The 25910-nt window shown below is 34.2% G+C and overlaps 4 protein-coding genes across 18 annotated transcripts; 2 read left to right on the forward strand and 2 right to left on the reverse strand.

Annotated features, from left to right (window-relative positions):
* Positions 1 to 5203: 5203 nt before the first annotated feature.
* LOC108205203 (serine hydroxymethyltransferase 3, chloroplastic) lies at positions 5204 to 10975 on the forward strand. 14 transcript variants are annotated; one of them, XR_010288076.1, is made up of 9 exons: positions 5209 to 5454; positions 6364 to 6919; positions 8060 to 8139; positions 8396 to 8469; positions 8623 to 8688; positions 8785 to 8836; positions 9121 to 9211; positions 9638 to 9710; positions 9816 to 10292. XR_010288076.1 is itself a non-coding variant. In XM_064085653.1 (9 exons), exons 6-9 carry the CDS (start codon positions 8828 to 8830, stop codon positions 10082 to 10084), a joined length of 459 nt encoding a protein of 152 aa, XP_063941723.1. In that variant the 5' UTR covers positions 5272 to 5454; positions 6364 to 6919; positions 8060 to 8139; positions 8396 to 8469; positions 8623 to 8688; positions 8785 to 8827; the 3' UTR covers positions 10085 to 10292. The 14 variants fall into 14 exon arrangements, 7 of the variants coding, with proteins under 7 accessions (XP_063941723.1, XP_017230533.1, XP_063941720.1 ...); XM_064085653.1 differs by having other exon boundaries at positions 5272 to 5454; positions 9104 to 9211; XR_010288078.1 differs by lacking the exon at positions 8623 to 8688 and having other exon boundaries at positions 5204 to 5454.
* A 2068-nt stretch (positions 10976 to 13043) lies between these two features.
* LOC108195025 (protein MIZU-KUSSEI 1) lies at positions 13044 to 14103 on the forward strand. Its single transcript, XM_017361965.2, has one exon. The coding sequence runs from the start codon at positions 13070 to 13072 to the stop codon at positions 13805 to 13807; it is 738 nt and encodes a 245-aa protein (XP_017217454.1). The 5' UTR covers positions 13044 to 13069; the 3' UTR covers positions 13808 to 14103.
* A 1894-nt stretch (positions 14104 to 15997) lies between these two features.
* On the reverse strand, positions 15998 to 20831 carry LOC108196586 (probable glucan 1,3-beta-glucosidase A). 2 transcript variants are annotated; one of them, XM_017363931.2, is made up of 10 exons: positions 20322 to 20831; positions 20110 to 20225; positions 19883 to 20002; positions 18957 to 19142; positions 18365 to 18523; positions 17840 to 18009; positions 17597 to 17749; positions 16881 to 17233; positions 16613 to 16792; positions 15998 to 16214 (listed from the first exon to the last, which is right to left on the reverse strand). In XM_017363931.2, exons 1-10 carry the CDS (start codon positions 20395 to 20397, stop codon positions 16129 to 16131), a joined length of 1599 nt encoding a protein of 532 aa, XP_017219420.1. In that variant the 5' UTR covers positions 20398 to 20831; the 3' UTR covers positions 15998 to 16128. The 2 variants fall into 2 exon arrangements, with proteins under 2 accessions (XP_017219420.1, XP_017219430.1); XM_017363941.2 differs by lacking the exon at positions 20322 to 20831 and having other exon boundaries at positions 19883 to 19992.
* A 122-nt stretch (positions 20832 to 20953) lies between these two features.
* On the reverse strand, positions 20954 to 22617 carry LOC108204466 (RING-H2 finger protein ATL54-like). Its single transcript, XM_017373927.2, has one exon. It carries the CDS (start codon positions 22370 to 22372, stop codon positions 21317 to 21319), a length of 1056 nt encoding a protein of 351 aa, XP_017229416.1. The 5' UTR covers positions 22373 to 22617; the 3' UTR covers positions 20954 to 21316.
* Between the last annotated feature and the right edge of the window lie 3293 nt (positions 22618 to 25910).

Consider the following 25910-nt stretch of genomic DNA (forward strand, 5'->3'; position numbering starts at 1 on the left):
AGAAATTTCTTTTTGTGGATATATGCTATAAATGATTATAATTCAGAGAAAGAAAATTTTAAAAATAATAAATAGAGATATGTGTTTAATGATCCTAAGTTATGTGTAAAAAGGAGAACTAAATAGAGACGGGCGATACTTTAGGCGGGCCCTGTATTTTTGAATGGGCTCTGTAACATCTGTATCCCATATTTTATGGTAGATATAAATAATGTAAATTTGGTGCTCTGCATAATGGGCCTACCGGCCTAATCACTCCTTAGACACCGTTTGAATGCTCACGCGAACTCGCGAAGCGGGCCGAAAGTTCTTGGTAACTAGTAAATCATACAAGGCTCGACGAGCTCATCCTAATATCTACCAACATTGTTGCTGAGAAAGTGCAACTTGGATCAAATTGACTATAATCGCGGACCAAATATTATATAAAAATTGTTGAATATGTATGATTTTTATTTAAATGATATTAACTATATCGATTGCAATAATTTAATATTAATATCTTATTAATATTTTAGATTGTTATGAATATAATATATATAAGTTCTATATTATAATAAATGATGTGTATCTTACTACAAATCAATATACTTATATAAAGGAGAAGCGAGGGGCGTGTAAGTGGCGCCTCTCACATCGCTACGTTCTATTTTTCTAATTTTTTAGAATTTTTGGATGAAAAATATCAAAAATTAGAACTACCTTTTTTAGTTTCGGATATATTAGAAGCAAGTTTCAGAATCTGATTTTGTTTCAGATGCAAGTTTCAGAATCTGATTTGTTTCAGATTATTTATGGAATATAGTAGCTTGAAAGTTTTAATTTGATTCTATTTCAGATTATTTAATTAAGGGAAAGAAAAATTATTTATGGAATATAGTAGCTTGAAAATTTTAATCTGATTTTGTTCAAATTATTTAATTATGGGAAAGAGTAGCACACAAGTCTCCTCTCTCTCAATACCACAAACTTACCTCTCTTTAGTGATAGCTCTCTTACTCGATTTTTAAAGGAGAAGCGATGGGCGTGTAGGTGGCACCTCTCGCATCGCTTCGTTCTATTTTTCTAAATTTGTGGAATTTTTGAATGAAAAATATTAAAAATTAGAATTACCATTTTTAGTTTCGGGTATATTAGAAGCAAGTTTCAGAATCTGATTTTGTTTCAAATTATTTATGGAATATCTTGGTTTGAAAGTTTTAATTTGATTTTGTTCCAGATTATTTAATTATGGTAAAGAGTAGCACACAAGTCCCTCTGCACTTATAAATACCCCTATAGATTGTAGGGTTTTGGATCATCTAAACACAACCTCCTCTCTCTCAATACCACAACCTTGCCTCTCTCTGGTGATAGTTCTCTTACTCGATTTCTAATTCGGAGGTGTCGTTCTTCTACAACGATAAGTGAAGGCTGTTTATACAGTATTAAAAAAATAAAGGTTGTTGCAAGCAAAGGTAGTTATAAACCGTTATATTGGAGTCCACAAATCCAAACGTGAGAAAAAAATATAGTCTTGACATGTCATTGATAGTTGATATCAATAAATGAAGTATTAGTGATGTATGTTTGTTGGTTATTCTTTTATAATATTTGTTTTGTTCATCGGACATATTTGTTGTTGTTAATTTTCATATGATTTAATTTGTATACAGGAAAAAGTTATTCATGCATTATTTGTTTGCTCCGTTCAAGCAACTTTTAAGAGGGTAATTATAGACCGCTATCTCACAGATTTAAGTTAGATGTTTTTGTGCACAATCAATCCAAAAAAAAAATGGAGGAATGTGACAATGTAAGAACATGATTACTTTAAAAAAAAAAACCAAATAGAACTAAGATCCGTCATACTTTAAATTGTTAGTTACGTGTATAAATTTATTTTCATTTTTTCACCATGAATTATAATCCAATTTTGCAATTTTATATATTAGTATTGGTATTACATCAAGATTTTTATAATATAAATTTATTTTATCCTACAAATATTAATTTTGAAACATTAATATACTTTTTATAGACAGACACAAAATTATTTTATTCTACAAATATTAATATTAAATCATTAATATAATTTTTATAGGCCGCCGCAACGCGCGGCTTCTCAACTAGTTTCTTACTATAGAATTTCGACGAATATAGTTATTCATAGGTTGGTTAAAATTATAAATAAGAAGTGCGAATGAGTGGAGTGTGATATTTTCAAGACATTCATTATATTTTTAATTTTTGGTATACAAACTTAATTTTAGTTAATCTTTTTCATAATTCTAGTTGCTCTAATTTGTGTTCCGGATACTATTTTGGATACAATAGTATTAACAAAATTCGTATGCAAAATTAAATCCTTTAACATTAGCTCAAATAAATTTACGTGTTTTATTTCATATAATTTGCCAATATTTGTGATTGTTGTAATTAAATGATCTACACCCTTTTGCAGAAAAAAAAAAGGACTTGCACTTGAATGATGTGCACCCTATTAGAGCATCTCCAACCATACTAAACCATTAGCTAAAAATTGAGTTGACATTCCAAATATAAAAAATTTAGCCAACCTCTTGAAAAAATCGCACTCCAACCACGTGAATCTGTTGTCTATAATTTTAGCCAACCTCCTATGGATGGCTATATTTGTCGAACCTCTACAGGTCTGTAAGAAATCTGTAAGATGATTGCACATCATTTATTACCATATTGAATTGATATATTCTATTTTAACAAACCAAAATATTAATAACATTCTATTTTTAAATTATAGCCAACCAATATAGCCAATACCATTGAAGTACAATGTCTTACAGGTTCAGCAAATTTTACATAATCTCTTGCAGGTCCAATTTAGCCAACGATTATAGCCAATACCGTTGGAGATGCTCTTACAAAGAAAATAATAAGAAACACTTACTTCATTTCCTTTTTAGGAAATCACTTCTAGGCGGATTATTTGCATATAAATAGCAGAAATTTATATAATAAAATAAAATACTAATTATAACCAAAATTGTCATTATGATAATACTTTAACAATATATCAAAATAATATCTAATAAAAACACTCAAGAAGGCGTATTCAACTGGGATTTTAACGGATTATTTTTAATCTATGAACTTCAATGGATTGTATGTGATTTCAATTTTTTACGGATTTTTGATAAAATGTCGCATAGTTATAAGAGTTTTAGGATTTAAAGCACCATGCTTCAAAATCTCATGGATTTTGGTGGGATTTCAAAAACTTAAAATATACCAAACAATCTCACAAAATCCATCATTTTATAAAGTCCAAAAAAATTCATCAGTATTTGTTATGCCCAAATTTGACGCGGGCCACCGAAGGCCCACATTCAAGTATGGATCACCAAGGTGGGTTCATCGACATCTATTAATGAAGAGATTATCGGCTCTTCAGCCCCAGATAAAAATGACCAAATTTTTTGTGCTCATCATTCTGCTGGGTCACCTCACCAGTGAGCCTCCACTACCAAGGAGATTTATCGAGGATTAAGAATTTCTCCCCAGGGGTCATCACACTCGGGGTCATCCTCCAGGGTCATCACCTAATAGGTCATCACCATAAGAGTCATCACCCTAGGGGTTATCCTCCAGAGGTCATCTTCCTAGGGGTCATCTTACTAGGGCTCCCTATACCTTGCCTCGCCACATTTGGCGCTATGATCAGGGTTATTATATCTCGGGGTCGTTCACGTCGGGGTCCCATAGCTCAGGAGTGGTAGCCCAGGGGCCATCTCCCTAGGGCTCATTTTCTAACTAGGCTCTCAGGCATCATCATATCTACTACAAGTTAGCCTCCTCTAAGGTTTCATCAATTTTATACACTAAGTATCCTATGGGCTCTGCCTCAAGCTACTTTAGGGCTACGCCATCTATCGGAGATCTCCCACCTCATAAGAGGATGATTGGGCTCCCTCAGGATGATTGGGTTCCCTCACTCCATCAGAGGATGATCAAGACATAAAAGCTTATGACCACTACCGACTGGGGCGCATGCGTATACTTAATGAGGTCTCTGTTATATCGACTTTCTACCTCCGCTTACTAGATCGCTATCTATTCTCCGACCCACTCCATATGACAGTCCCTTGCCATTTGGGCCTGGGTCACGCGAGTACGAGTCTCTTTTGACGGCAGCTTTCGCGGTTTTACAGACTCGACCCCTGATGAACATGACTAACACCTAGTCGGTCTAAGAAGTTTGACCCGAAAGAACTACGTGGATACTTGGGTCCTATAAATAGGATACGTAGGATTTTTTTTACTCATAACCCGATTCTTATTAAGAATGTCTGAGAATCCATTCTCTCATTTGCTAAAAGATCAAACCACAGGACATAAAAAAGGAAACCAATACTCGCGCAACATGACAAACTCGAACAGTGACATAAAAAAGCATCACATACGTCCATGATTTACATGATATAACATGTAAAAATAAAGCTAAAATAATTGAATAAAATAATCCTCTCACTTGTCATTTCAAACGAAAGTAAAACACGCAAACGATAAAAAAAAGAATGGACAAGAGTGCGTAAACAGGCTAGAAAGCATAAAGGTCCTCAATTTGTTTTCCTCCTGTATATAACATTTTTGTCGCAATGTCCTTCCAAAAATAAAAACATTTAAATAATAAATCTATTTATTCTTTGTCGTAGCTTATTCTAGAAAAAGTAGAGATAGATTCCTAGTGTATAAAGCAGTAGTTGAACAGTCGTAAACTGTTTGCAGAGAATTTCCGAGGCTTTTTAATTCAAAAGTTTTGATATTTTTGTGGTGTATAATTGTACGACGTTCTCGATCCCATTATATGCTAGTATATATTAAGGCTGGCAATATCAGATACGACCCGAACTTGTCCCGAACCCGTAACCCGGTTTACTGAGATAAAATTCGAAAGTGATCCGAAAATCACCCGTTTTGACACGAAACGGACCCGACATGACCTGAAATTCTAATTTCGTTTCTAATAACTTCAATTTTCAGTTTTATTCAATTTTAAGTGATTTTAGCTTGATCCGAAATCGCCTCGAAATTGACCCGATTGCTGACACGAACACGACCCGTTACCCGAAACTGCGACCCCTAGTATATATGAACCTAATTAGAGAATTTTATTATAGCAAACATGATAATATAATACCGACAAAATTTTCTGTACATGTTTTGCTTTTTTGTTTGTCTTGAAATGTTATTTGAAACATATTTGTTAGAAGCAGGAATGCATGGGGTCAGGCCGGGACAGAGTAAGTTGGATCATTAGGGTTTTGCATGAATTTCTTCGGGGATCCCGGAAGGATCAGCTGTGAAAGGAACGTGAATGGGTCCTCCCCTAAATTGGATTGGCCGCCGACGAGAAAATGAAAGACAGGCCCTCGCTACTCAGTTCTACAGTGACCCATGGAGGCGAAAACAGAATCCGGATATCTCTCACACAAGGTTGGATATTTTAATTTTAATATTTAATTATTTTGTAGACATTTTTTCCATAAAAAAAGTCTTTCATCTAATTAGTGACACATATAATGTCTCACGAAATTAAGAATAAAATTCTTTATATTTTCACAAAAATTTTAAGTCGGCAGATCGAGGGAAAAATGTTACGTTTAGAAAAAAATTGTGTTTAATTGAAGATTATGTAACTCGAAAATTTTGTCGGTAAAATTTTATTAATTAAAAATCAAGCTAAAAAACACGGAAGGAAATAAAATAAAGTGTTAGAAAAAGAAGAAACTCTAGAAAACAGCAAGTTAGTACATGATAAAGAAAATATTGGCCCTATTTGGGGATTAGCGGTTACCGGTTAGCTGTGAGCGAATTGAATTAGATGTTTTGACTAAGTGATTGAAATAAATGTTTTGACTAGCGGATTGGATTAGCGGTTTCGTGTAAGACTGTTTGGTAAATAACTGTTTCCTTAGCTTTTTATGACACATACCAAAACCGTTAACCCAAAAAACTCCTCAAAGTAGTTTTTTGAGCCCAAACCTCTATTTCAATCCGCTAACTATCAAACACTATTATTAGCGGATTGAAATGGTCAAATCTCTGACTCACCTCAAATTTCTAATTTTTTCCCAAACCGCTAACTTCCAAACACGGCCATTATTTATCCTTATAATTGGGAATATGTAATTTAAAATTAACTGAAAAAATAAATTATCATATAATAATATTAAAAAAAAAATTACACCCAGATATTAAAGATATTTCTATTCATATATTATTGATTTATAATAAAAGAATACTGTAAAAACTAAAATTTTAAAAATATAACCAATCAATTTGATATATTTTAATCAAATTTACATATCAATATATTCTAAATTCCTGCTAATGACCATTCAGGATATGGATCTTTTTATGATCCGACCCGGCGGTTCCTACAGCAGCATTCCTCACGTAGCACGGACAAAAGGAGGTTATACAACCACGACTTTTGTTTAAGATGTATTACGGGAACATATCTTTCTTGCAAACCGCGGAGTGTGGGAGACTGAGCACCAGTGAAAAGAAATGAATTTAGCGGTTATATCCTACACAAACCGCTGTTTCCGAGAAAACTACCCTCCTTTCTTACCCCTCAATTCCGCACTTGCAGATTCATTCTTGGTGAATCGGCTTTGCAGATTTTTGTTTGCCTCTGTTCTTGATCATGGCCGTGATTTGCAGGTTATACGTTTTCTAATTCTAAGATGTTAATTTCTCCGGGTTCTATTTGTGTTTCTCGAGGGTGTGATGCTGCACTGGCTAAGAATAATGAAAGGGCACTTACTGGTGGTGGGTATGGTCAATGGGGGGCCTCTTGATCAGCAAAGGCTTATGGGTACGATCAAGCCTATTGATGGAAGGGGAGGTCATCCTTGTGGTTTCTATGAAGAAGCTTAACAAGGATGGATTTCGGGTTTGTCTTGCATAGTTGCACTACATATTTTTTTAACTATTAAATTATTTTATTTTGTTTTTCATATCGGTGGCAGCCATCTGTTAAGAAGCTTAACAATGATGGATTTCAGGTTTGTCTTGCACAGTTGCACTGCATATTGATCTCTGTATCGAGGATAGTTTACACAAATATATAAGAATGCCATAGATAGTTTTTTTTTTTTTTTTTGTGCCACAGATAGTGTTGGTTTTAAATATGAAAAAAATGTGGAAACATCTCTTTACGTGCTTTAGGCCTTCATTTATTATCATTTCTACACATTGTATATAAGCAGTAGATTCCAATCATTTGCAGTCTTTAGTTTTATTAAGTTTATATTGAACTCAATTATAAGAAGTTTCATGAAATTTTGCCTTTTACCCCACTTTACTTCTCCACAGAACCATGGGTCAAATTGTGCAACTTCCACAGGTCATCCTTCTTTCTCTGTCAATTTCACTTTTGGCATTAACGTGACTGCACCCCAGGTTCCTACCCTCCCGTCAGTAGTTTCTTCGTTGTCAAAGGCAAATGCAAGCTTTATTCCAACAATGCTTTTAACAATGACGAAGCCCTTATTGCTGAAGCAGTTAGGATCTTGAATGAGGGCCGCTTTTAAAATTAATCAAAAAGATGGAAATTGATAGGGAAAGAATTTTGGGATGGAGTCCCTGTCAAAAATATTCTGGAATATGCTGTATTAGGTTCCCTCTCTGAACTGTTATACAAATGGAATCAAATTGTTTGCAAGAGAGGAAACTTGGAAAATTCAGAGCCTTCTGAAACTAGGAAGCAGAGCAAGAAAACAGAGACCCAGTCATTGTCCTCATGGTAGTTGAGCATGTTCTGCTGGAAATGGCATTGCTTGAGAAATAGAAAATGATGAAAGGATACATGAGATCCTTCTTTCCTGATTTCCTTTTGGTTTTGCATGTCAAGTAGCATTTACACAGCAATATCATCTGTTATTAGCTTTCTCTTAAATGTTTTAGATGTGCTTATAAGTTTTATCCTCTATTTTTGGTTTTTGAATACGATGAGCTTTTGATCATTATTGCAATTGTTATCCGATTGATTCATTACATTCCTTCTTTACCTATTTAAGTTTTTGTTTTGCAGAATCATGAAACTGGGACAAAGAGAAGTTACAGAGAACTGTTGAAAAGCGGTGTAGGAATTATTAAAATACAAACTCATGGGTATGCTTGCTTCATCTCCTCCTTTATGATATATTATTATTATGAATGTTGATTTGCTAAATTTTCTTCCGTTTATGATTTGATATACACTATTCCGTCTTAGTGTTTGATAAAATGCACAAATGAAGAAGTTTACTTCCACATTCAAACTTTCCTGAGGTTTTAGGCTCGAATTTAAATCTCATTGCAAATTGATGTCTCTTGCGTATCCAAAGTTGTCTTCTAATAATTTTTGCGCAAATGGATATGTTTACAGGTGGGAACGGGTACCAAATCTAATCATTTGCATCAAATTCGAGAGTGAAGCAGTATGCAAAAATTTCTTTTCAGGTTTACTTTTCTTTCTTTCCTCATTCTATTATTTCAATCAATATATTCATAATTTCTGCATACACTATATTTTTTGATTATAAATTGTCCCTTCTCTGACCTTTTATATATATTCTGGCTATTTTGGTCTTCATCACACGGTATCATTTTCAGTTTGTCTTCCTATACGTTTGCACACAATTAATGATTTTAAGAAGATGTTCTTGATTACTGCTTGAGGTATTTTGGTCAGACATGGTGTTGTTCTCTATTGTCTTATCATTAATGCTCTTATTGTAGCTTTTAACCTCTGATTGGACACATTTGATATTCCAGGTTCGCATAGATTCCAATCACAACTCTTGAAGTGAACAGCAAAATGAAATGGGTAACTGATAATATTTATATATCATTTTGTGGTTGCTTTGGTATATTTGTATATGTTAATTATGTTTGTTTTAATGATTGGTTCTTACACAATGTTTTTTTTTTAAAAAGTCGTAAATATTATTAGGATGCATTGAAAGAAGGAAAACACATGGTGATATTTTGTGTGCATTGATTGCCACTTTTCTAATTCCTGGAGCCGGGTTTCATAAATCGCATTTCATGTCTTATAGAGCATGTATCATGTATGTAAATTTTTGAATTATAGGTGGTTTCTAACTGTAGAGGTCTTGCTTCTAAACTGATTGGTCAAGGATATGAATTGGTTTCTGATGGGAGTGATCATCACTTGGTCCTTGTGAATCTCTGGCCATTCGTAAGTTTTTACTGAACTATCGAGAATTTTTATCATCCACAAGAAAAACCCATGCTAGCTAGAGAATATTTTTATTTTTTTTATTTTTTCTCTATACAGCAATTGCAAGAAAGTAGTAGGGAGGTAACATGTGTTCACATCTTGACAGGGTTTATAATTTGGATGTATAAATATTTTTTATTATAAAATCATGAATGTTGTTTTAAGGCTATAGATATAAAGAGGGTGGGTACTGGGAAGAGGTTATTCACTTGAAATATCAGTACATCTGTTTATTGTCTGAAGTGGGATGATATCATTAAAAAGTTGCAATTGAATAGACAAGAGAGTTGAAATTGCTTTAAAACTGAATTATTCTCTGACGGAGAAGTGCAAATTGTTATCCCCCCCTGTCAAAGTTTACAAGGTAATCTATCTTTCCTGCAGAATGTCAATGGTGCTCAGGTAGAAAAGATTCTTAACATGGCTTCCATCATGCTCAATAAAAAATCAGTTGCTGGTGAGTATTGTTCTGTACAAACTATGTGTCCACAATGTTTTACATTTTTTCTCCCTAATTTCTGGTGAATAATTCTCCTAACATGGCCTCACTTTACGCATGTAGATGATAAAAGTGAAATATTTACGGAGGGCGCCCGCATTGGAACTCCGGGCCATGACTACAAGAGGTTTCACACAGAAAGATTTCATGTTAGTTGCAGACTCGACGAGAGGATTATATACATTCTGAGAAAGGTGATAAATCGCAGAATCAAGATATGTCTGCACACGGACATTACACCTGATCCTATTCAAACCTTGACTCTCAAACAACCGAATCAGAAGACTAACACCGAGCATTTGGATGTTTTTATCTCTCTCTGCCTTCCTTGATCATGTCCGGTTTCCATCTCTCTCTTTAGGTACAGGATTTTCATTCTTGCACAGAATGAGACAGAAACTTTTAACTTTATCCTGGTAGATCGTGATGCTAAGAGGATTATTGACAAAAATCATTGTATGATTTAAGTAAACTCTTGCAATGTATCTTATGTTTGTCAAAATGCATTCAGTCTGGTGTGAGAGAAATCTTTCCTTTAAAGATTAAGGATATCGCTTGCAAGGCATTAACACTGAAAACACAGATCAAACATGACAACTTGCTTTTAAAAAGCACAATATTCTTTGCACCATATGCTTTTGTGTTCGGACTCAGCAGTTCAGCTAGCTTGGATGGATCAGCTACTGCGATGACTATTTTAAGTAATGGTGATGTGAGTTGTGCTGAATATTTTTCAATTCCAAAAGTACATATGAAATCTATCATAATTATGATTTAGTTTTACATCCTTCTTCCTTTGCTGAGCAATATGGTTAATCTTGCACAACCTGGTGACACACCTGTGTCCGTCAAATCTTCCAGCAAAAAAATTAACTTGGTAATACAATTGTACCTAACAGCCAAAATCTATTTTTCCTGTATTTTGTTACTTCTGGAACTATGATCTCATATATCTCATTTTGCCTTGCAGGAAGTCTGATAACAGTGATTTGTTTTCATGGAGACTGGCCTGCAATCCATATGTTTGGCATCCTCAATGATGCATCAACTATTCATTAGATTTCTTCTTCATTTGTTCTCAGTTATTGTTTTTCTATCTTTTGTTTTGTGCATCTGAATTCCAGTCAGTTCATCACTCTTGAGCATTTTTTCTTTTGACATTTGGTTACTATTGTTTGCACTTCGTTTGAATTTAAATGAAAAACTATCAGAAGTTTGTTTTATGCTTTCTTCGAATGTGAGCAATTACTAATGGAATACTTTATCCATATATCATTATACTTGCAAATACCAAACTTATTATTACATTTAATTATATTTGCCGAACATATCGAACAATATAATTTTTCATATTTTTAAGAGAATTGTAAAATTAGTTGATGGTATTAAGTTCCGTCTGCCAAGCACGCACGGGCAAAAAATCAGAAGCCGGTTTAAAGTTAGAAATAAGCCGGAAACCGATTTAAATCCATAAATTAGTTTGAGGTACTTTTTTCAGTAAATTAATTTTGTTAAAACTTTTCTTAAAAATATTACTCATAAGACATAAAATACCTATAAATTATTTTTATTCTTATTATTATATTTAACAACTCATAAGTCAAAATTATTATAGTTTAAACTTCCATCTTATCACTATCACACAATGATACAATGTTTCAATACATAACTATAATAATTTATATGCGACAAAAACACGTTATAAATTTTTTTAAAAAAAACATAAACACAAATAATAAATACATTTATGAATTTAATAAAAAATGTAATAAAAAATGAAATAGAATTACATATATTAACATTACCGTGTGCGAAGCACGGGCAAAAAGCTAGTATTAATACTAAAACATTAATAAATTGATGTCAAAAAAATTAAATTATAATTAATAAATGTTGAATTATACTCGTTCATCGCCCATATCCGCACTGAGGTAGCTTTCTAAGCCACTGATTGGAATATTGTGTAACGGGAAATCCCATTAATTAATTTAACAATTTCTTTGTGAAAAGCGAATAATCTAATAAAATACTGAAATCCAATTGTAATAAACATCCGGACTGTCAATTACAATCTGGAACAAAAGACAAGCTAAATAAATAAATGTCTTGCTTTCAGATCGCTCAATACGTAAAATATCTAAATTTGTTAATCAAAAAATATTTATAATCATATCTTGAGTAATCCGACTGCATTAGTTAAGAACATAGTAGTATGATAATAGATCTTTACATAAGTATCATTTGTAGTCAAATGTTCATTTATAGTCTAATGTTTACAATTATTAGTTAACTCATATTGGAACAACAACTGCTCACAAGATATGAACAATTTTTATCGTGGAAAGTGAACTCTTGCATTAGTTGAGAACATACTAGTATCACAATTGACATTTACATTAGTATCATTTTAGTTTAATGTTCACAATTATCAATTACATCAACTGATATTTAAACAACAACCGTTCTCAAGATATAAACAGTTTTTATTGCGAAAAGTGAGATCTTACGACGTTCACCATTATGCCATATTTCATGCGAGTCTTATTAATCACCTAAAATATATATCATTCTTAAAATCATATATAAGATGATTTTATTACAAACTGGCATGGGAGAGAGGATGAAAGGATGAAGGGGTTTACTGAGCGAAGGAGAAAACAGACGATTATACCCTGCAATTTGGAGATGGATATTCATAAAACTGCAAAACGGGACCATATTTAGTGCATGTTTGGCAATCATGTAGAAGTACTTCTTTTTTAAAGAAGTTGACTTCTACTTTTCTTAACCCGTTTGTGTAAAAAAACAGAAGCATTTTTCTTAGAAGTTACAAATGCTAACTTTTCTCTCACAGCTTCTGCTTCTTTCCCAAACACTTTAATATCTTAACTTGCTTCTAACTCATACATCATTTTTTTACTTTAATCTATAAACACTTATTTTAAACTCACCCAAAACGGCTTCTTAATGTCCTAATCTAAAATCAAATGAACGTTATTATTATATTAGGAATTCGTGTGCATCGTGTGCGGTATTGTTAAGCTAGATCTGTCTTTAATTTTGACCAAAGACGCTGGGGAGAGACTTTATCTAATCACGTCAATATAATGTGTTCATTTTATTTTATTTTCACCTTTATTGTCAGGTTCATTTTTATTTTTTAAATAATAATGTAAAGTGCTTTAGTGACCCGAACTTTGTATAATTTAATTAGTCAGAAACCTGGTGACTAGGTAGTAGGGACCACCAATATTATACCTTCAACTCTAGCTCTATATAAACCCTAAAACACTGACCTCTCATTGTGCATCAACCAAATGTATTATTCTTCATATCCTTCATTTGGTGCCACCAAGGTAGTAAGCACCGGTATCACCACCGTCGACTGCGAGAAGCAAGTCCGGTCATGGCGCCTTTTCCGGTCACTTCTAAAGCTTCTCATCCCTACTTGCAACAACACCTTCACTGAACACCACCCTCAAGTTCACCAAAAAAACTGCATGCAATATCATGACTACTATCCCTCAAACCCTATTATTAGTAACCCTACTTCAACCACCATCACGGGGACAATCTTCGGTCAACGCAAGGGAAAAGTCAACTTCTGTATCCAGACAAACCCTAAATCATCCACCACACCGATCCTTCTCCTTGATCTAGCCATTCCTACAACAATCTTAGCTAGAGAAATGCGGGGAGGACTGAGAATTGTGCTCGAATCGACGAGCAATTTGAGGAGTAGTCTGGACTCGAACAACTCCCTCCTGTCCATGCCAGTATGGAAAATGTTTTGCAATGGGAAAAAAGTAGGGTTTGCTGAGAAACGCTCTCCTTCTAAAGCAGATAAGGAGATTTTAGAGCGCATGGAGTCGGTTGCTGTTGGAGCAGGAGTATTAAGTGGCAAAGATCTTGATCGAGACGACGAAACAATGTATCTTCGAGGGAACTTTCAGTGGGTTCGAGGGTCCTTGGATTCGGACACTTTTCATTTTATTGATCCGGATGGTAATGTTGGTCAAGGACTTAGCATATTTTTCCTACGCTCACGTAATTAAGCTTGTTGATTTATGGAGTTTTTGGTTTGGAGGAACAGCTGTGCTAATTTACAGTTGTCACCTTATAACTTTGAATCTATTATTGCCTATACACATGGCTCGGCACTGCTTCAAGTATGTATATAGTTGTTCGGTATCTGATCTGTACAGCACTCGGCACTCCTGGATCTCTTTTACCTGTAATTTGTTTGGGAGGCCGAGTGCTTTTTTGAGTTGTGCTTGTGAGCATGACTTTCTTATCATTTACTGGGCACTACCCATCGGTATTTCATGTATGAAAATATTTTGTCAAGCTACTTATTTAAGAGTTCTGTCAAAAAAAAGCTACTTATTTAAGAATTTAACAATATCCGCCATGCAATATCCCGGCCGGTTAATTTAAGTGTTTTCGTGATGGTTGATGTATATTCGACGTTTATTTGTGGATGAAAATACCGAGATACTCCCTCCGTCCCCTTTTACATGTACATTTTGATTTTTGACTAGTCAAATTGACTATAACTTTACATGTATCAGATAATTGAGAAAAATAATAAAATTTATACCATTAGAAAGTATACTTAGTCTATTTTAATATGCAATTTTTAAAATTTTGAAATAATGCGTAGATAATTTGTAATGTTTAGTCAAAAATTGGTCAATTTAACTTCTTGAAAAGCAAAATGGACATGTAAAAGAAGACAGAGGGAGTATTTGGAAAGCTCTTGTAAGCTCGGCCTTTTGCAACCCGAAGAGATATCAATTGTACTACAATGCTAGTGATCCCTCTTGCAACCAAGATAAGAGAGATATCCATCAGACTACAATGCTAACGATCTTATACCAACTACCAAATCATATAGCAGCATGAAAACATAGATTAGCTAAAATGACGCGTGGTACTTACGTATGCATGTAGGTGGTGTTACGGTGATAAGCAACATATCAGGTGAATTTCAAAATGCTAATGCAACAAGAAACATGCACCTGAAAAAAGTGGTAAGAATCCCGGGATGTTGATTTGATGGCAGCATGCAGTACTGCCCCTTTACTCAGTTGACAAGACCAGGACTCTATACACATACAAAAACAGTGTTTTCCGCATCAATAATGATAATTGTGATTTGCGAGGATACTGTTTGTTAAAAACATGGGGCAGGGAAAGGCCTTGCAATGTTTTAGTAGATCCCAGGAGGGAATGCCCGGCCCGGTTTATCTTGAGACTTTTATTGCATTACAAAAAATGCATGTTTTAATTGGCCACTGCATTATTCTTTAGTGTAATATACTACCAGACCCAAGTTATTTCTGATCTCAAAATGAGACTTCATTTTTGATTATCAATCAGTTCTAGTTTAGTTCTAGTTTTTGGAGAAAAGAACTTCAGAAATCGGGGTTGAACCAATGACCTATTAGATCTGGTGGTATCTCTCCCGCTCCTTACTCATTTTATCTTTCTTGTTACTCCTATTTCTCATATATGCTTTATATCTGAAAAAAATGTTTGCCAGAATGATGAGAGTTTTTAAAAAGCAGAAGTGCAGAAGTAGGGCTGTTCACGAACTGAGCTGTTCGCGAACAAGCTCGAGCTCGCCTCGATAAAAGCTTGGTTCGGTTTGTTAAGAACTTGAGCTCGAACAAATAAATGTGTTCGTTAAGAAAACGAGCTGGAGCCGAGTTTTTAGTGTGTTCGGCTCGAGCTGGGCTCGAACTCGTTCGGCTCGAGTCCGGCTCGTTAAAACTCGAAAAGATGCAATATTTTCAGGAAATTTTTATAATATATACATGTTATTGAACTCAGTATTCAACATCTAATACATCTATAAATTTTAGTAATATAACCAAAGTTTCAGAAAAAAATAATTTTATTTGATTTACTATTTTATCAGTCAAGCATTAGTCTGACTAGTATAACTAACTGGAGTTTAGTCTTGAATTGATGTTTCGATATTTAAAAAAATATTTTTTACCGATTCAGTGTATGGATGTTAACATATATACATTTTAATAAAATAACCAAAGTTTCAAAAAAAATAATTTTATTTGGTTTGCTATATTAAGAGTCAAGTGGCGGTTTGATCTTATCTTTTTCTCGCTCGGCTCAGCTCGACTCGTATTTGTTCGTGAACAAGCTCGTGTTCGGCTTATTAGGTAACGAGCTCGATCTCGAACAATTAAACATGCATGACCGGCCGTGTGAGGGAGAGAGCCTGAGTAGGTAAAAGAAAATTTATTCATGAAAATATATGATGGTAAATTGGGAATAAGGGAGCAAAGAATGAAGAATGGCTAGCTTAACATCGATAAATGTACAAGTGTGGCTTGTGTTCTTGCTGTAATGATCACTGCAACGGGTGCAAAAAGAAGCAGCAACATGGCAGTGCAAACAATAGAATAGCATTCAAGCTTTGTCTAACTGGTGAAGAACCTGCAACAATGAATCACACATAAAATTTAAACCTGGGATAAATTAATGCAACAGTCCATTGAGATTTAAGAGAACTTCTGTTTAACTAGTGGATTTCAGTTAATTCCTCTCAGAGTTTCAAGTGTGCAGGGGCGGATCTAGGAAGAGGCACGGGGGGACACGTGCCCCCCCTAAATTTTTTTTTTACAGTTTTTCACCATTCTAAATTTTACAAAATTATAGAAGTGCCCCCCCAAGATTTGAAAATATATAGGTGTTTTCCGAAAATTTGCTTGGTGCCCCCCCAAGATTTTGGGTCTAGATCCGCCCCTGAGTGTGAGTCACTGAGTCATGGCTGTGGGCGTTTCTCTCTGTTTCTGTTACCTTAATAAAACAATATATAGGCCTACAATATTTACCTAGCTGGAGGATATTATTCCGGATATTCCACTCGAAATCCCAGTGATGCTCGGCATTTTTAAGTGTCCAGTAACTCCAACCAAATGATGCCATGTTGTACACATCTAACTGCGTTCTCCCGAAGTCTTGATAATCTGCATTGGAACTATTTACAACGTCCCATTCATTCACCCATTCCCCTGGAACAATTTTTTTTTAAGACGCGTTAAAATTGCTGAGATCCTGAACAATTTTCAAATGAATAAAAATTAACAGGGGAAACCTTACCAATAAAGATAAGTGGTCCATTTCTGCTGTTTAGAGCTTGTAATTGGGTTTCCCTGCTCTTGTGTATGAACTGAATGTTATCTGCAGCACTCATGTTGATAAAATTTGTGTCAAAAAGATTGTAGTAGTGCAAATCCACTACAACATTCCTTGATCCTATATCCGCTTGGTAAATTTCGATGGGATCTGCATTCCCAATTCTTTGGCAGACAATCACATATGCAGTTGGGGAGTATTTCCGAACAATCTGGTACCCTTGTTGGTAATAAGAAATTAAAATGTCCAAAGGAACTGTCCAGGCAGATGGTTCATTCAGAAGTTCAATTCCCAGCAAGGCAGGATGCTCTGCATACCTGTAATGGAAAGGCTAATGAGTCAATAAAATTCATTGCTGCTGGATGATTAGTAGATGGAATATGATTATTGCAGAAAAAACACATTTCTTTTTTAAATTGTCACTGAACTGGAACGAAGAGACGTCTTAATGGAACAAAGTAATAGAATAGATTAAGAGCCTGTTTGCCTGGGCTTAAAGCCCGGGCTTTAAGCTGAAAAATGTCTGTCTGTGTAATAAGTCAGAAGTTGGCTTAAAGTCAGAAATAAGCTAGAAACCGGCTTAAAGCCAGTTATTCTACCTATGTCGTTCATCAAGTTTGATCATGTGGTAGAACTACAGAATGACCATTATAATTCATCGCTATTTGTCTACAACTGACCTCGAAGCTAGAAACTTTATAACATTTAATGTCTGTGATATGTGTGAAGGTGTAGGCCATCCTGTTGTTCCATCTCTGCTGGCACTATGCTCCATCCCATTTTGAGAGCCTGGTGCTGCATGAAGGTCGATAATGCACTTTATGTTATAGGCTCTGCAGACATGGTTTCAAGTGGAGTGTATAAGAACTATGAAACGTATAAATGGCGTACATTGTTAAAGATGAAGTTCAGTAAAGACCTACTGAGCCCATGAGAACGCGTTATCCAGGGCATCTAAAGTTCCTCCAATAAAAGGAGCCGGTGGGTTTGGATCAGAAGCAATCCACCAGCCAACAGGAATCCTCACTGTATTGATTCCATGACGGTAAAGGAAATCAAAATCTTGTTCAGTGACAAAACCATCTCTATGAGTCTGCAGTACCAAAAGGACTTCAAATAAACTAGTGTCTGATTTAAGGGCAGGATGAATCGTTATTCTAATGGTTACACAAAATATATTGGTATAAAAGTCCTTTGTGTTCAGTATTAAATGTCATTTGTGTTCCCCGGTGAATCACAGGCTCTGTGTTAGGCTAAATACATATATTATTGCTTGTTATCCTTTGAAATTTATAAAGAAATTCATTGGAAAAATCTCATCGGCTCTCTATTAACTACAATACTACATATGATGTGTTGATATGTGTCGACAATTTGACAATGGGAGGGATATATTATTCGGGCTAGTGACTAAACAAAGAAACGGGAAACTTTGTAGCTTTATGTACCTTAAGAACTTCTTTAGCTTTATCAGGTCCGTATCCATTAGCAAGCTGATAATCACCATGTAATGTATTAGAGGCAATGATCATTTGAAATGTGGCTGCATTATCTTCCCATCCTGGATTTCCTGGATAGTCTGCAGTGAGCTGATTTATCGATGAAGCCTAAAATTATGAAAGCATAAGCTATCAACTTTTCACTATGTATAGCCATCCAATTATGCAAATGAACATAGATAATCCCAAATGTCCACTGGCTCGATACCCTGATTCACAGTGCCAAAGCAAGTTTTGCACAAACCCCATAACGAGAAGATATATAACAATATCTTGTTGTGTTCGTTCTTCCCATTGAAACTTTTCTGTTACCAAATGAATAATAAAAATATTCGGGCCTTAAGATTAGTCTACATTATGCCTCGACTCGTGGGGCATGTTAATCTTATCACCTGTGCCGTGGAAGGAAAACCTAAGGGCTAAGACCAATATACACCATTACTGGCTATGTTATTATGTCTTCTACATTAATCACTTCAAATTTTATGTGTGACTTCACAACTTTTTCCTTACTAGCAAGATAATTTCCCTGAACTCTTACCTGCAGATAAGTTCCACGATTATTTCTTATATGGACTCTGTTGTCAATATTTCGTTCCAAGTAAAATGTTTCTGTTGCTGATGGCGATTGTGCTGTTGCAGAGACAAAGTTTCCTTCAGCATCATATGTTAGAAACTGGCCTTGAAAAGTACGGAACTGAAACTTCGTCTCAGAAATCCTCCATAACTGCAATAAGATGAAGGAAGCTGTTTCCATAGTCCATCCTTTGAAAAATGCTTAACAAGCAGATGAAAAGACCAAAGAGGGCAATGCACTCTTTAACAAGCCACATAACAATCAAAGTAGAATCGTGAGCCTATGGAATGCAAGAAAGCAGACTAAACGAAGTATTAACTGAAATAGATTTACTGTTACCAGTTAGTATATAATAGGTAATCAGCAATAAACTGATCAAGCATATATGATATAGGAGTGTAAATCGTTCAAGTAATTTATACTTTGGCATACTCAGCGATGCTTCTTGTACTATTTACGGGTCCAGATCTGTGACAGACGCTTATGGTTAGTTTTTTAGTGTTTTTTCCTTACCGCACTTATAAGTATGATGTAACATACGTCTGTTGTGAACCTGACCCAATAAGCGCGATAAGTATGTTGTAACATACGTCTGTTGTGAACCTGACCCAATAAGGGCGATAAGTATGTTGTAACATACGTCTGTTCTAGACCTAACCCCATCAGATATATTTACATAATTGAGGCTCATTAGATTTTAACACTGACTTGATAAAATACCAGCTTGCTAAGAACAAGAACAAGTTGCCTAGAATGTTTAACAATTCATTCTGAAGGACTGATACAACAGACCTTGGACATTTATTGATTTACATATCAGCTTATTTCCCTAGGAAATCTGTAAGTTCATAATCAATCTCAAAAATGAGTAACATAATCAAGCATCTCACCGTGAAGGTTTCCCATAAAGAAGGTACATCTCTGTCGACACTGATATTCATCCCGCCTCCATTCTCTGAAGAAACATATTTTTGTGAAGTCACCGATTTGAATTGAACCCCTGTACCATCCTACAAATAATCAGCACACACAATTTGCTTATTTGAAGAATGTAGAATCTTTCTAATTCACTTCATGATCACACACTACTCAAAATGGTAAAGTTAAGAGCTCTCACAAGCATATCTCCATTGGGTATTCCATCAAACAGTGAAGGTTTGATCCAGCCTTCTACAACCAACCATCCACCCAAGTTAACTGCCCTCACTCTCGAATCTCCGCGCAATCCCTCCACTTATAATATACAGGCACAAGATTAACAAGACAACATAGAAGTAAAGAGACTGCAATAATTTTTGAGAAATCAGAAGAAATAGTAACTGAACAAACCTGAGTATGCTACAGAAAAGATGAGGCAACAAGAAAGCACAAAAATGAATACCCATTTGCAGGAAATAAGTTCCATGTACAATGCAGGACAAAATCAAATCAATAAAGCCAAAAGATAGAATTTTTATCTTTAGTAGAAGAAACAAAAGCCAGAATAAAGGAAGCAATCCCACTTGGATGAAGGAATAATATATATAATGCATGTGTAATTCTTTGCTGATAACACAATTAATTCCAAAATGAAATCAGTAAACTACCTAAAAAAAGTAAAAAGAGAGTATGGCAATCTTTTTTTCTTGATGTTCGATTAAATTCTGTTCCGGGTAATCTCAATTTTGAAGCATGTAGAACAAAGCAAAAACACCATGAAAAAGGTTGAAAGTGGAATAATATTCATATTCTGGTGTGCAGAGTTAAGAAGTGTGCCTCTGTTCTTCATCGGCATTTTTATAGCCATTTTTTTTTTGTCACAGAGGTTTCTTTAAAGGTGAAATTGCAAGTTTCTGGCTTGACTAATCTGGGTTTTGCATCATGTGATTTTCTTTGTGTAAAATTACTTTTAAAATTAAAAATAACATAAGAATCGACGAATTAGAATAAATGGCACAAACATTCATCAGCAATACACAACAGACCACTTAAAAGACTCGTGTTCATCGTTCAAGATTACAATTTTGGTATGATAAATACATTACAGTACTGTTAATTTTAATTTATGTTTCAGTCAAGCAAGTAAACCGAAGATACATCAATCTGTAAGAACTTGCTGTTGCTGTTGCAGCTTCAGACTTTTTCATTAACAAGTAGACTTGCGGCTTCTTTAGTCTGTAGATTGAACTCAACATGGCATGACTGAATGTTGTTTGCTTCATACCACAGTACTTGGAATGTAAAAGCCATTATCCGAACGACGAACATGTGATACTGTCTGTGATGTCTGTAGCCTTACCCTTATTATCTTTTATTCTGCATAGACGAATCAATTCTACCAGTTTTTACAATGGCAAAATGGAGTCATGGCTTTTACTGGAACCGGATTTTGGCCACTTCCTACTAGTAGATGAGAGTGTTCTCTTCATCGAAACATGCCCTTTTTCTGAAAAATGTCTAAATGAAGAACTTTTCATCACTCCATATATCCTTGACAATGATCTATTTTTATTATGTCTCACAACCTTCACTGGATCAATATTCGCAACTGCAATCTGAATCATTGAAGCAGAATATGAATCCAATGACACTGACCTCCTCACTTCTTGTGATCCTCCTTCCCCAATAGCACTTAAAACCTCAAAACCACAATTCCTTAAACTTTGATCCACCAAAGCCTTGTCTTTATTTTCACTAACTTCTTCATTACTAGCATTGCTTAGCTCCTCCGCACTATTATCTCCAGCTCCATCCCCGCCCTCACCATTACTATCTAAATTCTCCGCCAAATTATCTTCACCTGTACCCAATCCATCCGTATTCGTGGTCTCCACAGTACTCAACCCAACATTACTCGCCTCAACAACGATCGGAGCACGACACAGAGGACAATTCTTATGTGACCTTAACCAAGTATCAATACAAGAAATATGAAAAGCATGACTACACTTAGGCAAAAGCCTCAAACTCTCATTATCTCCAAATTCACTCAAACAAATCGAACAATCAGTCTCCTCAACCAACCCTTCACCCTTCTTATACTTAATAATCGCAATAGAATCAATAACCATCTGGGTCAAACCAACAGTGTTAATCAACCATATCGGATGAATCAACTCGGGGCCATGATCTTCATTCATAATATTCTCATCAGTCTGATCAATATTTCTCGAAAAAGTCCTCCTAAGACTATTCAAACGAACCCTATATCTCTTGAGAATTATGAAATAACATATCAAGAAAAACACAGCAACAAGAAAACACATCAAAATAAGCAATATAGGCGAAAAGGGTAGATTTGATTTTGAACCATCTTCATCTTTTGGAGAACAATCATCATCAACACATTTCGGGTATGGTGGTGCTTCTTCATCCAATATTCTTGTGTAAAAATTAGCCATATAAAAACAGAGGATTATGAACAACTGGAATTAGTCTTACCTTGCACATGAAGATACATGCAACCAAAGTGTAAGTGTTTGAGTTGAATGGCTCCAAGTACATAGAGTAATAATATGATGCTTAGATCAAATCCAACATAAAACAAATAGTTGTAGTAAAATTTTGGGTATTGAGTATTCTTGGATTTGTGTGTGGAAAATATGGGATTTGAGTGGAAATTTTGGTTGTTTTGGCAAAGTCAATGTAAAAAGTCTAGTATTTACGCGTTAAGTATTGATGCCGGTTTAGAATGACCAACTTTTTGTGCTGTCGGTGATGAATCAGCTGACCAGGTCTTCAGGACGTTACAATAATAATGTGTATAATATTTTCGAGAAAATTAAAAAATCGTAGTAGACTAAAAGGATGGACATTAAATTGTCTTATCCTCACTTCAGAATTATCTTATATTTAGTATATTTTATGAGTTTATAAATTATATGGATTTTTTATTAATATGAATTTTATAAATATACTGCTTTTTATTAAAAAATATATAATTTTACTATTTTATAAGAATAATTGTGAATATACTGTGTAACTGAATGCACCCAAATATAATTTTCGTATTTTTATAAAATTTATCGGTGGTGTTTGACCGAGTTTAAAAGCTCGACTTCTGAATTTATAAGTTAAAAACATTTATTCGTATATTCGTATTATCTCGGTAAAAAGAAAATAAGTACTTATAAAAAATTGTAAATATTAGTTTTTATTTCATGATTTCTACTTTTTTTTCCAAACAATTGATCACTTATAATCTTAACTTAATTTTAACTTCTATTTCAATTTTTTTACTTCAAGCAATAAACACTTCTTCTAAACTCACCCAAACTTAAACGGTTCATATCTTATTCGGGGATGCAAGACAAACAAGAAAGAAAGAGAAACATGATACTTAATATTGTGCCTTAAGAATGGAGGGTAGGGCTGTAAAATGATCCGGGTGATCCCGGGTACCCCTCTGCTCAAGTACCGGATTATATTATTTTTAGCTTGTCCAGATTTGGATCCGGGATCGTTTTATTCGGATCTAAACCGATCCCGGGTATTTGAGATTCGGATCTGAACCGGATATGATCCAGTATCATATTTTCTATTTTTTAACCGGGTAGTTTATGATCCATCGAATATGAGCCGGATATGATCCACTAACACTAAGTATCATTATTATTTCAGTTGTTCAAATAACTATCATTAGTCTAAGTAAACATAATATTATAAAGTATAATAATTTTAAATTAAAACTTATAGTTATATATTGATATATATCATTTATTAAATATATATGAAGATAATAAGTATGATCACATTAAATAAATCATATTTTATGAAGATATAAACTTAAATAAGATAATAAAATTTTATAAAATGATAACTATTTACTTGCAAATATGATGGTGTTAAAATATAATATGTATATGAGTTTGAATCGAATATGAACCGCGGATCATATTCGGTTATTCGGGTAGGATCATATTATGAAAAGTTATATGAGCCCGAATCTGAGCGGGTATAGGTGTGCTCGTATCCGGGATCATATATTATACGGGCTTAATTTTTCCGCCAGATTTGGATCGTTTTCAAAACGAATATGAGACATGTATCATATTTTCGAGCCGGATATGAGCCGAGACACCGGATAGTCCGTATCGATTTACAGCCCTAATATTGGAGGGTAAGGAAAATAGGATGTGTGTGTTAAGAGAATAGAAGGGCGGAGGTATTGTTAGATTCGATGGAAATCAGCTTCTTTCTTCGATCAAATAGATTTTTAAGCCTACTGTAAAGTTACATTTGGTTGCTATTAGTATTGGCTCGGGAGGGAAACTTATTTTTCAATTTTTATAACAGTTTATAACTTATTATGCCTAATTTTTAACAATTTTTTTAAAGTTGCATTTGTAATTGCAGATTTGATTACTAGTAGTTGCAAATATAGTTACAAATGCAACCTCCGTAATTTCAATATTTTTTTTAAGGAAAATGGTATTTTTGCAATTTTTATTTTATATTTGTATTTTTTAAAATATTTAAAACATTTTGATAAAAAAATTTTAGACTCGGATATTTATAAGAAAACCCCTTTACTAATTTACATTATAGTGTTATATATTATTGAGGTTTTTCTATCTGACAAGTTGACATCGATATTATGTTTGGAACTGAGAGACTTAGGAGAAAATTAAAAATTTTGGATCAAATTAGAGATTTGATCATATGAATATTCTTTTATGAGAGCTATTAATTGCGTTATTTAATATTATCTTCAAAATATTATTTACATTGTTTGTTATAAGAAATGTAATTTATATTATGAGCGGCTCAATTACTTGAAAGTTTTTCATTTCCACGTTAAATCGTTGAAAATGTGATTTTAGATATTACATTGTAATTTCAGTTTGAATTTGATTATGAATATGTATAATCAAGTTTAACCAAGAACATATTCAATCTATTAAGTTCTTAATTAAAAATAATTTAAAAATATTATAATAAGAACTATAAATAATATGTAAAAATTATTAGACATTTTATTATCATGCCATATATAGTCTTATCTAATAAGATTAAAATATAATTTAATGTTATTAAATAAATGAGAAGGTTCGTGGAGTAGCAGATAATTTGAACTCTTGAATCTGTGTGAAGACTATGGGGCCGTTTGGGTTAGCTTAAAAGAAGTGACTTCTTGTTTAAATTAAAGAAGTGGAGTAGAAGTGATAAGTAAAAGAGTTAATAAAGTGTTTGGAAAAGAAGTAGAAGCTCTGAGAGAGAAGCTAGCATTCTCAGTTTCTTAAAAGTACTTCTACTTATTTACATAAACGGGTCAAGAAAAAAAGAAATCAGAAGTAGAAGCCACTTCTGCTGCACAAACAGGCCCTATGTAGACGTATCGGAGTCTTATGTGAGATTCTAAAGGCTGGACTACAAAACCCCAAAACGCATATCTAGAAATAAATTTTCTGAAATGTGCAATAAATAAATAATTTTTTAAAAATAATATATACAGTTGTAGAGAACCATTTTCATTATTTGGGTTGAACAGTGGATGATGAACGTCTATTTTTTGGAATACATTTTAATCCGATACCTGCGGCGAGTTCAGCCACCACCCCCGAGCCTGAGCTCTGCTCGAGCGTAGTCAGCCAGCTTCGTGACTATATAGAGAACCATTCCATATATAGGAGGCTATATATAAGAGGCTGATCTTATACTTATATTTCAACAATAAAATATATATTAAACGACTTACTATTTAGAGGTGTTCTCCTCAAATTTTGGATAAAGAATGTGTGTGATTATGCATTATGCAATCTTACTCTTGTGTGACCTGTAATTTAATGGGCTGGGCTTGCGTATTTAAATACTTGTATCTTCTTATCTCTTGTTAGAAAAAACTAGCACGTGTAAACTATTCAGGGAAGCCAGATGAATTCTGACCCTTATAACGCTGGGGCGGAGAGTTGAGTGGAGTCCATCTGCAGCACAAGTGCA

Source organism: Daucus carota, chromosome 1, assembly GCF_001625215.2.
Source record: "Daucus carota subsp. sativus chromosome 1, DH1 v3.0, whole genome shotgun sequence".
Taxonomy (NCBI): domain Eukaryota; kingdom Viridiplantae; phylum Streptophyta; class Magnoliopsida; order Apiales; family Apiaceae; genus Daucus; species Daucus carota.